The sequence below is a fragment of the Corvus moneduloides genome, chromosome 14, assembly GCF_009650955.1.
Source record: "Corvus moneduloides isolate bCorMon1 chromosome 14, bCorMon1.pri, whole genome shotgun sequence".
Lineage (NCBI taxonomy): Eukaryota > Metazoa > Chordata > Aves > Passeriformes > Corvidae > Corvus > Corvus moneduloides.
Genome location: NC_045489.1, coordinates 10,535,965 through 10,552,855, shown reverse-complemented (window position 1 = coordinate 10,552,855; position 16,891 = coordinate 10,535,965). Strand labels below are relative to the sequence as shown.

The 16,891-nt window shown below is 40.3% G+C and overlaps 1 protein-coding gene across 7 annotated transcripts in view; it reads right to left on the bottom strand.

Moving 5' to 3' along the window:
- Nucleotides 1-16,891, bottom strand: part of GRIA3 (glutamate ionotropic receptor AMPA type subunit 3) — a 148,092-nt gene that overhangs the window by 48,962 nt on the left and 82,239 nt on the right. For 5 of the 7 annotated variants that reach the window (XR_004242982.1, XM_032123645.1, XM_032123646.1 and 2 more), the window contains exons 5-10: nt 16,076-16,129; nt 14,482-14,643; nt 10,667-10,834; nt 7,375-7,479; nt 5,962-6,069; nt 4,606-4,812 (exon numbers count right to left, since the gene is read on the bottom strand). Coding sequence is in view for 6 of the 7 variants with exons in the window: in XM_032123645.1 (XP_031979536.1) it covers nt 4,606-4,812; nt 5,962-6,069; nt 7,375-7,479; nt 10,667-10,834; nt 14,482-14,643; nt 16,076-16,129 (804 nt within the window). In the remaining variant the exon portion in view is untranslated. Of the gene's footprint in view, nt 1-4,605; nt 4,813-4,840; nt 5,629-5,961; nt 6,070-7,374; nt 7,480-10,666; nt 10,835-14,481; nt 14,644-16,075; nt 16,130-16,891 lie in introns of those variants that run through there. The other 2 variants (XM_032123647.1, XM_032123643.1) reach the window with 2 other exon arrangements.

Sequence of the window (16,891 nt, the reverse complement as noted above, 5' to 3'; positions counted from 1 at the left end):
GCACTGTGAAAAGCATCAGGCCCGGGGAGGGATGGCTTCCCCTAGCTGAACAGGGAAGGAAGAACAGCAGCCTGCTTTAAAAGGGGAAGAAGAAATAAAAGCCTACAGAAAGAGGCTGACCCTACAGAAGAGAAAAGACGACTGTCTAGTGCTCAGCAGGTGGTGGGTACAAAGCCCCGAGCACAGGGGCCGAGGGAGGTGCTGCTGCTCCTCAGCCCCAACCGAAGGCACGTCCTCAGCCCGTGGGTCACTGCAGGACAGCACTTGCCTTGCTGGATTGCTCTGCTGGTTAGATTTAAATAGTGATTCAGTCTCCTGGACTGAGAATGATTTAGCTACTTCCCTCTTCTGAAATGTCCAGGAAAAAAGCTTTACCTATTTTCTATTTTTATTTTGTTGAAAGTTTCCACTATGCTTTGGAAATTTCTCTTAGTTTAAAAAAATAGCAGCGCTTGAATGGGTAGTTTTTTTCTGGTAGGATGAAGAGTTTTATTTTGATGCCATCAGAATGAAAGAGCAAAATTAAGGGTTTTTTTTCAGCCTGAACTGACACTTTTTTATTTATGAAAAACCAAATAAATTTCCTTTTATGCCGAATTTCATTATTATTATTAATTAGTATTACAATTATCATTACTACTACTATTACTACTATCACTAACATTTAAAAATTGCTAACAAACCACAAAGCCCTGTTAGTTCCTCTCTAACAAGACTGCTGGGTTCTCCTGCCTGAAGCAAAGGAGTTTGGGAATATCTGCTCAGGCAGAATTCCCTGCCACCGGGGCTGCCATCCCCCTGCCACCAGGTGCACTGGTACAGCCCCTTGCAAAGCCACAAGGAAAGGCCCAAGAGGGACAGCTGAGATTGCCCTTGACTTCAGGGACCCTACAGTACAGCAGACTTTTATGCCCTCCAACCAGACCTGATGTGATATGAGACAGGGGAGGGACAATTTCTAACGGGAAGTATTTTAGTGTGTAAATGGCAATGAGTAACTCTTGGGACCGCTCCAGTTGGCCTAGTTAATGCCAACCTCCGGCGAGTCTTACACTGGAGTCAGGGCTGTGCCACCCTCCAGACCTGCAGCACGGTGACACACCACCCCTGCTGCTTTGGGTACAGCTCAGTGCAGACTGAGCCCCCTCCCATCCCACCCATCCCTCCCCTCTAATGCAGTGGTCTGGAGGCTGCCTTTTCTCCCCTGACTCTGGGTTGCGTTCCATAGGAAGCGAGAGCAATAGTAACATTGAATTGGCACAACCCAAACATTAAATACAGTTCATTGGGGTTTTAACATTAAAATGACAAGCCATTCACTTCCCGTGACTGTTCTAAGAGCAATTTTTGAAAAGAGTTGCGTGCATGGGGCTATGCAAAAAAAGGGCTCAGCATTCAAAAAGCCAGCTGAGATGCCCCAGCAGCACCAGGTGGTGGCAAGGAGGCTGCTGGGTCAGGAATATGCTGTATTTGACAAATGACTACTCACTGTTTATCACTTGAGACAAATGCAATCTAAAGGATTGTGTTTCTGCCACAGCTCAGCTCAGCTGCTGGATAACTGGTACCAAAACCAATCAGGTCCCTTTTATCCTACCAAGTCTATCTTCCATAGATGCTAACAAAGGTACTTAAAATCTAATCTGCCTCTTGTCTTCCCAAAATGGAATCCAGAGGAGCCAAATTTGACAGTCATTTTGCTGACAAGACTCACAGGGGCATTACGGTTACATACAGTTTTAGTTCCCTAATAGAGTTTTAAGCCCATGAGAGATAAAGTAAGCACGTAAATGAGGCGCTTGCTCCAAATAATTAGCACTTCTAGAGTACTTCTCATCTTCAAAGGGCTTAGTGCACATCCTTGTGTGTGTGGTACACAGCCCCCTCTCAACAGACGGAGAAAGAGGCCAAGGGTATTTCAGAGTGTTGGCAAATAGAGCTGGGAAAAGGTCTGGAGGGCTGGTGAGGTTTGTACTTGGAGTTCAGGGGCTGTTTTCCCTGCTTACAGAAATCCAGGTGGATTTCCATGCATCTTGCTAGCTCAGTTCAGCTGGGCAGTTTGGGGAGCTGGCTCAGCAGCACAGGGCTGGAAGCATTAACCTGGGTCTGCATTCAAACCTCACAGGACACATCTGACCTTTGAATAATTGAGCATTGCAGTGGAGAGGCTTCAGTAATGGAGCTCACAGCATGAGTGCAGGAACTGTTGGAGGTCTGGGACGGAAACATTCCTCAATTTTTCATTAATGAGAAAACACAGATGAAAACTGTGCTCAGAATACGAAGGAACTGACCCTTTTGTAGGGGAAAATGAGAATGGTGGGGTGGTGTTGGGGTTGTTTTAAGGAACGGTCTGTGGTGCCTGCGGGGCTGGTTTTGCTGGTGTGGAAAGGTCAGAAGTATGGTTAGGGCTAAATTTGATGCTAAGGAGGCAGAGCTCTCTGAGTTAGGCTGGTCCCAAGAGGTTGTGGAAAAGGCAGCTGCAGCCAATCTGCTTATAACACACTGGTTTGGGTCGGAAAGGACCTTTGAAGATCATCTAGTTCAACCTCCCTGCAATAAGCAGGGACATCTTCCACTAGATCAGGGTGCTTAGAGCCCTGTCCAGCCTGACTTTCAGTGTTTACAGGGATGGGGCATCCACTGCCTCTCTGGGCAACCTGAGCCAGGTCCTCAGCACCCTCACAATGAAGGTGATAATAATCCTAATATCTAATCTGATCCTAATATCTGATCTGAATCTACCTTCTTTCAGTTTAAAGCCATTCCCCCTTGTCTTATCACTACATGACCCTCTAAAACATCCCTCTCCATCTATCTTGTAGCCCCTTTAGGTACTGGAAGGTGCTCTAAGGTCTCTTTGGAGCCTTCATTTCACCAGGCTGAGGAGTCTCAACTTTCTCAGCCTTTCCTCATAGGACAGGTGCTCCAGCCCTCAGAGCATTTTTGTGGCCCTTTACCCCGGTAGATCTTGTATGGCACAGCAGCTGCACAGACTAATCTTACTTGGCTCAAGACACAAAAGCCATAGCCCACGTCACACCTTACCTCCCCTAGTGTAGACAGTCCCTGTGCTCTGACTGTTACCAGCAAGTTCAGCTTCTCTTTTGCCATGCTTTTTCCACATGGTACGGTTATCTTTTAAGTGAACGAACAGTTTCATTGCTTGTCACTTGCAAGCACATCAAAAGGACCCAGTTACAGCTGATAACTCTTGATATTTCTTGAACCACACACAGAGCAACTGAGGGTGTAGGTTTCCAGTGCAATGTAATTTGCTTGGAACTAAACTAAACCTTTGCTTCAGAGGTTCTCAGTGGACTTGTGTTCTCTAAGAGAGTGAACATCAGTTTCCCAAATCGCACAGCTGAGGCATGGGGAGTTCAGAAGATTTGCATAATGTCAAACCTCAAAGCAACAGGGAAACAAAGAAGTAATCCAAGGGTCCAGAACCCTGCTTACTTTCTCTAATCAGTAGATATCCCTCCCTGCCATAATACAATACAACAAAAACATTGTTATTTCTATAAAACATTTTCAAGTCAAACAGGCTACCATTTACATAATAAGGCATCAGGACTCACTGCTCCAGAGCAAGAAAACTTGTGCAAATCTAGCAATTACTTAAAAAAGGGTGATTCACTTGAAAAGAATTATCTCACCAAACATTTTGCAAGAATGATGATGCATTATCCCAAGGAAATTTTGAGGTGACTTTTAGAAATTACACTGAGCCACAGAACAAAAGGAGGCAATTGAAATATGTGCTTCTGCTCAGATATTTTTAATAAAGGAAAGCTTGTTAAAAATAAACTGCAAAAAAGATTTGGGCGGATTCATAAATCATCTCATTAGCATTTGAAGAAAAAAAGATGAAATATCAGCTTGGGAAGTCTTTTCTGCAAAGCCAATTTTCTCCCCCTTCCATCTGGTTTATCTGTATTCCAAAATTCTCATTTTCAAAGAAGCTTCTAAAATGGCAGTTCCGGACTGTTTTTGTTCTTACTAAACAAAGTGATGTGCACCCAATATAGAAATACAAAGAGGAATGCAGTGAATTAGCCTTTTTTTTTTTGTCTGACAGTTAATTTTTGAAGCCAAACCCAGGGTTTAAAGAAAAAAACCACGTGGTTGATTTCATATCTGTGTTGCTTCTTACCCTGAAAAGCAACCATGGGGTTAACTGGGTCTGGTCAAACACAAATCAAGATCAGTGACCCAGTGAGGGCCAGCATCCCAGATCAGACCTTTAATGAGAAGGACACACCCCCCAGCACTCAAGAGACTGATACAGAAAAAGGAGATCTGACAAATGAAGATGCACATGAAGAGCAAACTGGAAATTCTGCTTTAAACAAGAATTTGAAATTTGCTCAATGCTACTTCTCAACATTTCGTGGACTCTGATTTGGAGAACAGCAGTAAAAAAGTCACACTTTCCTTCAATGAAATAATTAGAAAAGTAGACTATAAAAATGGCAATACAAAGAAATATCTAGAATTTTAAAGGTAGAAGTCAAACAGATCATCTTTATTTTGCAGTTTATTAACTTCGAGCATAATTTTTTATAAAGAACATTAAAATGAAGGTTAAGAGAAACTTACCCCATAGACCAGTTCACCCACCATGCCATTCCATATCTTAGTCTCAGGGTCCCTAGCTCCATATTTCCCATCTCCAACAATTGACAGTTTGTATTTTATTCCAACATGTTTTGCTATTTCAGAAGCTAAGTCTACACAATATCCTTCATATCTCTCATTCCCTTCTAGTTGTTCATGGTTTTTCTTATACATTACATATGGTGATTCCTTTGAAACAAAAGTAAAGATCAAAAGTCTATGAATGTAAAATACAGCTGTAAACCACACAAAATGAGAGCTGTTATTATCCTTTATATAACTGGCAAATATTTACAATATTTCCTGCTTTGGTACAGAATTTAGACAGACTTCTGCAGTATAAAAATCCTTGGCTGATCCTACAGCCACACATACTAATTGACTGTATTCCTAGTAAGGAGCCATTGAAGACAACAGGACTTCTTAACAAAGTTACACTTCTGTTTGCAGAATTAGGCCTGATTAGACAGTCAAGTAGCATCATCGTAGTAATAATTCAAGTTTTAGTGTTTAAAGACTGACATATCCAACACCTGTACTATCAACACAATTTCCTAAGGCCCCAGTGGCTAAGAATGGGGCTCTTATGGATATATTTTCAAAGTAGCCTAAGGGAAGCTAGGTTAAAATCCTCAGCAGCACTTTTTGTCAGTGAATTCCCTTAGCCTTCTTGGAAAATTCTAGTTGAAATTCTGATTATATCTCATTAAATCGATAGGAGTATAAAATACAATGCTTCAGGAAACAGCATAAAATTGACTCATGCTTAGTAGAATTAGTAAAAAGCACAAAAGTCACAAGGAATGCTGTACAGAGCAGGTCTGTAGAGGCGTTGGGACTGACACAGGTGCTGCTGCTCGTGACACACAGGAAGAGCTTTGCTCCTTTGGAATTGCACAGGTAAAGGCTGCTTTTCACCCAGTGCTAGAGCAGTTCCAGTTCTCTACAGGCTTCATTGTGCCACCCTTACTCAGTCCACAGGGGTTGAGTTTACAGGAGCTGTACCTGAGTGAGGGGTGCAAGATTTGACTCTACAGCAGGAAGGCCAATCTCTGTGGTCATTTACATGCATGCATAATAACTTCACTTACATGAGGCACTTAACTGAGTTCAAGTGTCTGGGAAGAAGCAAAGCACAATGGTGAGCTCAGTGAGCTCCTCCTGTGAGCAGACCTACTGATACATATATAGGTTAACATCTCTGGAAGATACTGAACTTTCCAGTCACTTGAAGTCACACAGTATTCAACATCTACCTCCTGACAAGGTGTCTAACACACCTCAGGAGTCATGTGCCTTGTTTCCTAAACACAAACACACTAAGAACTTAAAACTTACCAAGATCGTAGTGACTACTATAGTTCTGTTCTCCACAGATGAAGTGTCATTAGAGGGCAGCTGATCTAATGCTGGCACATATCTTTCATATTCATTCCAATAACCAGCCTATAAAAATGGAGATTGTTACCTCATTACATACCTTTACAAGGACTGGTACCTGAACTTGTGAGGGCAACTGTCAAAACCCATGGCTTTTTACACATTTCTCATTCACTGTTTTTGTCATTAAGGAACTACACTAGCTTACGTCCATTTCCTTAAAGAAACAATGTTCTCAAGTCCAAGAGCAAATCAGCATGAGCCAAATCTAAGTGAAAATACATATTAAATTCTCCCTATCTCAACTGACATCATTATAGTGCCTGTGGAATAAATTCCCACGTATCCACAGCATAAGAATATACTACAGACAAGAAAATAAACTGCACAGAATTCGGAGTAAAATTCTCTGATTTTGTCATTTTTATCCAGTACATCCCCTGCAAGCCTGAGTTGGCTCTAGAGCAGATGCACAGACATCGTTAGCAATGCAGGCACAGCTGCATTATCTCCAGTGTGGGACACAAAACCCTCTGTGAGCATGAGGTGACTTTATCAGCTGGCTGGTGCTGATCTTTGGCTGCATCACTAAGCTATCACAATAGCTTTTGTATTTCTGCACAACACAGAAGTAACACTGTTCTTTGCATTGTACACCTCCCTGAGTGGCTGGGCCATGTTCAGGGGTATTTAGTTATCAAATGTGCAGAAATGTTTAAGGAGTCTCAGTGGTGACCAAGCAGGTTAAGTACCTATCTCCAGGTGAAATCAGGGGATTTAAGAGACTCAGACACACACATTCTTCTCTCAGTATTTTTGTGAACCTGTCTACCTAATTATTTTTGAAAATCTGCCTTAAACTTCTTTTATAACACTGATCTACGCAACTATCCCACTTAGGATCTATACTTTATTTAGGAGACAAGAGAATAAGTATGAAATTCTAATAAAACCAAACTTATTTTCTGTTAATTTCAGAAGGTTTCACTGGTTCCAGCTTCACTATGGCTCCAAAGCCCAATATGGGGAGGGAAGGAAAGGTGGAGAGGAATTTCGAAGATGGGACTAAGCACAGGACCATGACAGCAGGTACTATGCTTGGAGTGAAAAAGCTCCAGAAGGGTTTTAAGAGAAAAAGTTGTGTTTGAAGTTGATGTAGAAACCAGTGAAGATGTTAAGCAGGGTGAATGGTTTAGTCCAGGAACTGAAGAGAACAAGGTTCCTGGGACAGGGAAGACAGCATGAAGGAGGGCTTCTCAGGACCTTCTGCAGTGTTATTACACTGCATCTCTGATATTTTTGAATTTCATTAGTTTGTGGGAATAAATATTTGTGAAGGTGTGAAATCTGGATCCATGTCTTGAAACTCACCTTCCGTGATCCAGAAGCTCTCATTTCATACACATCAATTGTGTAATTTGTTCTGCGCCCATAGGTGTCGAACTGGATATTCCCTGTCATTCCTTGAACTTGCACCTTGAGGGAATAAACAGAAAAATATTTTAATAGAATATTCACTTTATTTTTAATCTATGTAAGACACTTGTACTGCTTTTGACACAGCCAGTTGTATCATTCAAAACAACCCCAGTCCCCACTCTCTGAGTTCCAGCTATACATATTTGTCAGCACTCAGCTGGTGACTCACTGCCAAAGTGAGCTGCATTTAAGTGAAATTAGCCCTGCAGGTATGTTAAATGTAAGAAAGACTGATTCTGCCATGCTTGGTCACACTGGGTTCACTGGTACAGAACGGAGCATCAGAAAGGCACAAGCAACAATTAGTGCAGTTAAACCCCTCACAATATGGCACAGAGTGATCTGCAGTACAGACCAGAATGACATATCATTGCTCATTCTGGGCAGTGCTTTATTTTAAGATCAGTTCCAGTGTAGGAGAAAGGAATGAATGCCTTCTCTGAATGAGCACAGACAATTGTCTCTACTGCTTATGGAGTTTTGGTCTGTCAGGATGGATGGGTGTACAGACGGTAAGCTGTTATCATTACCTACTCACATGAATCATCTGAAGGGGAAGTATAAAGTACTTTGTTTTTAAAAAAAACCCCTTTCTTATTTCCCTGTATGAAAGGATGAGGTATTTTTGTTTATCACTTATCAACACTGACAAGCTGTCATCTCAGGCAGAAAAGGTAAGAGTCTCAAACTTCAGTAGGGGCAAATTAGCTTTAATATTTAGCAAAAACTGTAGAAGTTACAGGAAGAGGTGATGCTGGGACTTGTCAAAGGCAAACTGTTAAGGGCTGGTGACTGATCTGCTGTTCACTGTTTAGAGGTGATGTATGAGGCTACATAAAACGACCAAAATTCCATGGACTCCAAATTATCTAGTGAGCCAAATTCACGCTGACATATAGGGAGTTTCTTTTTATCAGTAAGTGGATTTGAATCTTTCTTAAAATAGTTTATATCACTACAGGGGACTGGAAAAAAATTTGAGTTATTTCCTCCAGAAAGCTAGAGAGATGAATTGCACTTTGAAAACCAAATTTGACCCCAAGAGGTCTTATCAACTGTGGACTGAGCAAATATATTTGTAGGGTAGTTGACACATAAGCTGCATCCAGATGTGAGTAGCTGTGCCCGCCTTTGGCATTTACTGGAAGCTGTCTGGCTACCTTAGCACAGCAGTGACTGGGTGTCTCACAGAGCTTGTTACACTGGCTTCATCCTGACACCCATTGAGACATGAGCTTTGTGCACTGGACACCTTTTGGCTTCAAACTTAATTTTTTTCTATCAGTGGTGGGAAAACTCAGCACTTTGCAAAACCTGGCTGCACTGAGGCAGGAGGGCTCGCCAGGACTCAAACACTTTTGGTGACAGCATGTGGAGGCAATCACAGAGTGACTATTTTTAAGCATCCAGATCTATTCAGGTAAGCTTTCTGCCACTGACCTGATGTATTAGAGCCAGCTTCAGAAACAAAGATATGCACAGTTTTCAAGGCTTTTGGGAAGAAGTTTCAAGTAATGCCTAATCATCTTTTGCCAGCAAGATGACTATAGTGAGGCACTGGACCTTCTGCTGGCCAAGGATAGATATTTCAAGAGTATCTTGGAAAAAACATTCTTATCTGAGTTGATGCTACAGAGTGGAGAGGAAAAATTATTAAATCATTGTTTTTATTCTTTTCCTTATCAAAGATTCAAGATTGTCTGAATACAAGGAGAGAAGGTGATAGATAGGATGGGTACTGGAAGGCCATGTGGGATGATCTTAGGTAGCTCTCGTTGGAGGTGTATGTAAATCTCATTTACATGACTCTGAATAGTTAAAACAATTCAAGGCAACCAGCTAAAAATCAAACTTCTGCATACTTTGCCAATCATGAGTTTGCCTTTTTATATCTTTTATAATATGTTTTTAAAAGAAATTCTCCTAAATAAGGGAGTGTCCAATTGCAGTGTTGGTTTTCTCTATTGACATGAATACCTCATATATCATATATATTGTGAAGATTGAATTCAGTTATTTCTCTTCAGAAGTGTGTAATGCTACATTAATGAATGTGCAGTTAGGGCATATGTTAGGAGGTGAAAAAATGGCATAAAAAAGAGCTCTGGCTCCTTTTATGTGAGACTAAACCATCTCAGTTTTAAGAGTGAAATAATCTGATTATAACCATCCACAACTCACTATAATATTCTGATACATTCCTTCCAATTTGGTAGCTGAGAAAAATCAGTAATTAAGCGTATGAAGATTGACCTAGGATTTGTTTACACTTAACATGGGCTTAATTCTGATCTCACTCACTCCAATTCTATGTCTGCATTAATACAATCAATGCTAACAGGTTTTTTTGAGAGCTATTTGAGCCAGATTAAAAGCAATAGTCTTTTGTATCTACAAAAACATTATCAAATTTTTCCTGTTGTCACTTGCTTTAATACTAATAGCAGACTAAAAAGAGTTAAAATCCAAGAAAATCAGAGACATAAGTGAGCTAGGGTCCCATACTATAACTAATGTTAGGGATAAAAAATTGGCCATGCAGAAGGTAATCTGGCTGAGTGCAAAATTATGCCAGGAATCAGAACTGGTTGGAGGCTAAACTGTTCCTAGGTTCAGGTTGCTGCTGAGATCTATCAGTACTGCTATGACCAACGACAATTTCTCCACTGTTTTAAACCAATCTGAGTTGACTTTTTAACTGGGAAATTATCAAAACTGCAGACGTGTTTAAGTTCATAAACACATTTATCCCTGCAAAAATTACAATACATGTGTCGAAGACCCAATCTAGCTCTTTTAGTCAGATTTGCAGGCTCAGCCTGACTTTAGAAACCCCCAACACATGTTTGATTGCAAAATGGCTCATGCTCACTCTCCTGGGAAGCTGGGGTGTTACAGGCGATCTGGGGAATTGTAGGTGCTCTGGTGGGGACAATCAGACAGCTGCTGCATCAGTGCCAGAGGGACTGTGGTCAAACTTTTGAGAGCTAGGTATGTCATGCCTTGCCCTCCACTGAATATTTTATCCATCCTTTGAAGCTCATCATTAACTTTGTTTTTACTTTTTTTCCCCTGAGGAGCTGCAAGCTGTTTGTGTGAATACAGAAGCTCTGTGTACATGGAGCAGGACACAAGCACTACAGAATTGCTGCTGTCATTCTTTAGTTGTTATCTTTGCCCTTACCATTTTCAGTGCTCTTTCTATATCAATTCCTTGGCTCCATGGCACTGCAGGGTTAGCCAGGCAGTCTCCAGCACTGCCTCTCCTGGAGACATCCACACGCTGCCTTCGGAGGTACCGGAAAGCCTCTGCTATGACCAGGACTGCATCATGGGTCAGTGCAGATGTGTACTGCAATTGATACAAAGAAAATATGGTGGCAAACTGCAATTTTAGAATTGCCCCAGGTGTATCAGGTCAAGTCCTCTTTTTTGTTAGAACAGAAGAATCATGCTTGCAGACCACTTTGCTTGCTCTCTGTCTTTCAGCTGGTGCTTTGTAATAATTTCACCCAAATTAACAAATTAAAATTAACAATTAGCCAATTAAAATTAAGTTAACAATTAACAAATTAAAAATATTTTCATTCTGTATAGCAGATAGCGGCAAAATAACAATACCAGTTCATAGTTGCATAAAATTTCAATTTAATTGGAAACTTGCTCATCTAGATGAGCTTACTACAAAAGTCTGCAATTCCATGCTGGACCATAGTGATACCAAAGAAAAGCTCATATCTGAGTTTTTGCTTTAGGGTTTTTTTGTTTGGTTGGTCGGTTTGTTTTTTTGTTTGTTTGTTTGTTTGTTTTTAACAAGATTGCCAAGACAGCTTTGAATTGAAGTTAACATAAATCATTTCTGTTTGGATCAAAATTCTGGTTAGGTAGCATCTGTGGCAAGGAATAGATAAGATTACTTTTCTTAGAAAACAGCTATACAAGCAAGTAATCACAAAATACACTTCAGGCATTACATATCCTTGGTAATTCCCCATCTGCCTTCCCTTACTCCATGATAAATCTGCAGAGGGTGGTAAACTCTGTGTAGCAGCAGCTCTTGAACAAAACCCCCAGACAACTTAACTTACATGTTCCTGTTGCTGTCAACTTCATTCACTGCTTGTTGCATGTTATCTGGTGACACCCCCTCAATGCTATAAATTTAGTATCACCTAGGAAATGTAATCGAAGGGGGTTTTTTTCCATACTTTTTCCACATTTATCTGTTTGTCTGAAAGTTCTTCCCTCCTATAGTGGCCTGGGCTTTGTATATGACATCCCTGGGTTCCACTGGCATTACAGCACACCTGTAATTTCAGGGTCTGTGCAGAGGAGACCCTCTCAGCAATTGGACCTACTGGAAGCAAGCTCCCTGTGTAGGAGCAGATTTCAAAGTCCTTGTAAGTGATCCTCAAAATCTCCCCATCATTTGTAAGAGAACAAAGGAAGAAATGAAGAATGGAAGGTGCACCTGCTCTTCTTTTGGCTGTCTGTGCTACTGTAGAGATCCTGCCTCCTGAGGAACCTCATGCTGGATTTCAGACCACAAGACCTGCTGCCTATGTGCAAGTTAGAAAGGCAGAAATCCAAGTTTCAACTGCTTGTTCAGCTACTCTCTTTGTGGATAAAATTTATTATATTCAGAAATTAATTTTATCCTGTAAGGCAGGATAGCTCAATTGGAGATTCTGCATTTCTTAAAATTGAGCATTATCTTACTGCAAGTTCTTCAGTTTGATATCAAGCCATAGGAACTCTGCACAGAACAAGGTGTGTCTGCATGTGCAGATCAAGAGAATTGTGTCTGATAAAAAAGAGTGCAAAGGCTGGGCTGTGAAGAAGGTTATAGAGCAGACATTTCACTGAGCTTTAAATGACAGCAGTTTATAAACTTACTGGGAGTGGGTGGTGGTTCCTGTTCTGACTGTACAGCACAGACACTCTTCTGATCCTGCCCACCTTTACCTCTCCCTGTGATGCTTTGCAATAATCACTCTCTCCTCTTTTAGAAAGTTAACAAAGGTTATACATCACAATCCACACAACAGTACAGAACTAGAAAGTAGTTTGAAGGTATTTGCTCCTGTATTAAAAAAAAGTCTTGTAATAGCTGTCCAATCTAGCACTACATAAAACTTACACATTGATAATTTTTTCAGCAGACTGCATCAATTGTCAGTAACCTTAATGCAGTCCCTTCCAAGTCATGCCAAGAGAGCTATCTAATTTTCTACTTTATTTGAATTCTACTTATAAATGCATGAGCATGCAAAGAGAAAAAAGAGAGAAAGAAGGGAAAGGCTGATAAAATACAGAATAAATTAAACATCAGGGCTTTAATCTCTAGGCAATTTTATTTCCTAATCAAAAATATTGTACATCAATTTTTAAGTATGCTTTTTGTCTGATTGACAAATACTGTGCATATTTCTATAATGAGCCATGCATTTGTGGAAAGGTAATGTAATTTTTGTGTTTTTACCATATACTTAAGATTCTTTTTCAAGGAGGGAGAATAATTTTTTCCTCAAGGTAAATTGCTTTCAAGTGGAATAAAATCATCTCAGGTTAACTTTATGTATTTCAGAGCTTTTAAGATTAGTATGATACTTATCTTCACTTCTCCATCACTGCTAGGAAGCTTTAGAAAGCAGGACTAAGTCCTAATCCACAGGCAACAATACACTAATCCAGTTTTTGTGGGCCTCTGTTTGCCTTTCTCTGCTTCCTCTGAAATACCAGCAAGGCTGTGGGATGGCATGGGATTAAGATAATTTCCTCCCTCACAGAAATGACATGATCCCAGGGATGGAAAAGTATCTCTCCAAATGGCACCAGTCATTCATGAATGGCACTGCCAGAAAGAGCAGAACCTCGTACGTGATTCTGATTCTGTCTGTAGCTCAACCCAGTGCTACTGCCTAACCTGGTGTTCCCCATGCATGGAACTGGACTTGATTTTTCCTTCCTATCTAGTATTTTAATGCTCTCCTAAATTTTGTCTTATTCATACCAAGATATTTCTCCAGTTTATCAAAGTAATTTTGAATTCCAAATCTGTTCCATCAGTTTGAATGTGTCCTTCTCAAATCAAACAGGAAAGGCATGAACTATCTCGCCAGGGCAGTGGTTCTTAGGTTTGGTTTCCCTGAGACAGTCTGTATACTACCAGACCCAGGTTTCATTCACCTATGGATAGCGGTGAAAAAGAACAGATCACACCAAAAGAAGAGAGAGAAGGAACATAATAGGAATATTATTAATATGCAATGGTCCTAGAAGAATTTATGATTTCTGTGCCTGGACAGAGTTTCCCTGATGCATTCCTTGACTGGACAGTGAATAGCATGCCCCTCTATGATAAGAGATGCTGAGGCAGAAAAAAATCTGGGTGAGATAGTAACAGGTTGCAAGTCTCCTAATAACAGCTGCATTTACTTAATCCAATCTGTGACAGTTTTGGTGAACCTGGGACTTTAATTCAAAAAATTTTGAAAAATTTTACTGCTTGCAGTTATAATAGTCAGACTGTTTAAGTAAAGGACAGTCGTGCAAAAGAGAAGGTTAGATCATGAGGGCAACTGCCAGCAGTAACTAGGAGGTGGCAGTGGCTTCTTAGTGAATCCAGAGCTACTTCATTTTGCATGTGAAATTCTCTATTACCATTAAAATGGACTAGTAATCCACATTTTGCATCTAAAACCTAACCTAACTAGCCCCCATATCCAGCCCAAGACTAACTCAAGAGGTTCAAGTTAGAAGTTTTTATATCCACTGCACAGTGACAGGATTTGCAAGACTAAGCCTTTGCTTCTGAGCAACTCCCACCACAGTGGGCATTTTTGTCTAACAGCCTCTGCCTCTTTCTTCTGGAAGGGCAGGGAATGTTGCAACATATCAGGGATCTGTATCATACTCATGCACATATCTGAGGTTAAAAACTCCCATAGAATTGTTAAAAGCATATCATGCCCATCACTGACAGGTTAAAATAAATACCTTTAATGGTGAGTTTTTGGCTTCAGGGAATTCCCTTTCGTCAAGCCTCATCCAGCGCTGCAGAAACTGTTGAACCATTGGGTTTTCATTATTAACAATCTGGAATCCAGTAATGTTGGCACCTCCATGCATTACTTTTTCCAGAACAATGTCTGTGAAACCCTGGGAGGACACATGTAGAAAAAAGAACCATTGTCATCCAAAGCCCCTTTCCCCTGGCTCAGTTTTACCTGCTACAAACGCAGCACAAAAGACATTAATGTCTCTCTTGTTAGCTGAAAACATTCTACCAAGGAGACAGCTACTGTCACAATTAGGATAGTGGTATAGAATAGAATTTAAAACATCTTCTTGTTTTTTGAAATAGAAAACTTCCCTTTTGGGTTGTGGCAATGTATTAGGTAATACTTGCTGATCAGAAAGAAAACAGCAGGGAAACTTGAAGTACCATTTCCTCTTTTGTCCCGATCATGGTGAAAACTGGTCAAGAGCCTCAAACTCCATTTGTACAGCAAAGTGAACACAAAGGTTCAGTGCTGGGAAAGAAAACCACTCAATCTCTTGTCAGGCAGTTCTCCATCACAGTATCACTCAGCATGTCACATGCAAGCAGAACGGGCTAATTCTCTCCCACTCTGTTGTTATTTATACCTGAGGCAGTAAATTGGAGTCTCTTTGATTAGTATGACTTGATTGCAGTCATGTTTATCTGAATGTCAATGGTTACACATACCAAAAGGCAACCCAGAATAAGAACCTCTGTATTTCTATGCACGAGCTAATCAGTGAGATCATGACTGCTTCTTATAATGCAAAATGACGCATCTTAAAGTCATACAGTACTTATACTAAAGAAGGATATTTTAAAATTTGTCTTTTCTGCTTTAATCACACTAAAACATGGATACAGAGAATCTTTGAGTAATAAGGATTGCTAACTAATAAAAACTCAAATTTTTCCACTTGCAGTAGACACAGAACCTAACAATGAGTCTTCCTGCAGGATTACAATACAAGACTTTTTATAAGGAACTTAAGTAGATGGTGTTGCAAAAGCATCACAAGCATCCCTGAATGTCAGTCCTACTCTCCAGAAGAAGCTCTGATACAGATAGAAATGTACTGCCTCTTCCTGGTAGGTCAGCACATACACAGGCACAACCCTACACTCTGAAATACAAAAGAAAAGCTAAACAGCCTTGGTGGTTTACTTGATGGAACTGTTCCAATCTGAAGCTTTTTACCACTTACACACAAATGTGCTACCATTATTTTTCCTGGAGTGCTTAAATTCAAAATACGTCATGTAGAAAATTACAGTCACAAGTATCTAATTTATGAGTATAGAAATTAGTGGAAAACATATAATTAAATTGTTACTTTAAATGTAGTAGAGGACATGATATTTTTTGACAAAAGAAAGACCATAAATAAGTAGAGATGACATAACAGTTCTAGTATTTACTCAGGTAATTTCTCAAAATCCAAGAACTCATCCATGCATTTTCTCTTCCTGATTAAAGTTTCCACAACCTGAACAGAATATTTTACCCTCTAAAATGTAGCTATATTTTCCATGAAAAACAGTTCTTACCAGGTTAGCTAACATGTAGTGGTAGCCTCTAGAATGTTTGCCAAGGATTACAACCTGGGGGGAGAAAAACATTACATATTATTCAGTTGCAAGAAGATGACTCTTAACTAGTGCAGAAGAGACAGAGAACGAGCATTTTGGTAATCTTCCATGTTCAATCCATGGGCAGCACTAGTATTCCAGATCTGTGGCATTACAGACAAGATGCAGTCATTTGTGTTTTTCAAACACATGGGCAGAGTACAACAAAGAGTTGTACTCACAAAGCTAAGAAGATTCCGCTTGCAGAGATGACCTTACCTGGCAAATTCACTCTTGTGGTCACAGTGTCCTCCCTGCTGACCAGCTTAATTTTAGTTATCAGTTCAAGTATTTCCACTTTGAAATGAGGTAATACTGTATCTACCCAAAGTAAACTCCTGTTTACTTTGTTCCTTGTTTGTGGAGTGTAGGAGAGGAGCAGGACACAGTCCAGCCACTCACTGTGTTTATTAACCTGTACCAGCACAGCAGGGCTGGGTAGGGTCCAAGTTGTACGGGGAGTTTCCTATAAGAATCCTGGCCAAGCCTTGTAATACATGAATGTGTAAAGTTAAATTCCCAAAGTTATAAGCAGTGACCTTCATTGCCTTTTGACAGCTTTCAAAAGGCCTGAAAACTTGTCATTTCCAGTACATCTAAATGGACACATCTGACCTTACATGTTTTATTAAAATTGCTACTAAATGTTATGTTGCACATTCCACTAAGCAACATCTCCTGCCCTCGCTGACCTCACTTGGGCATCTATCTGTACAAACAGCCATTAAATGGAAT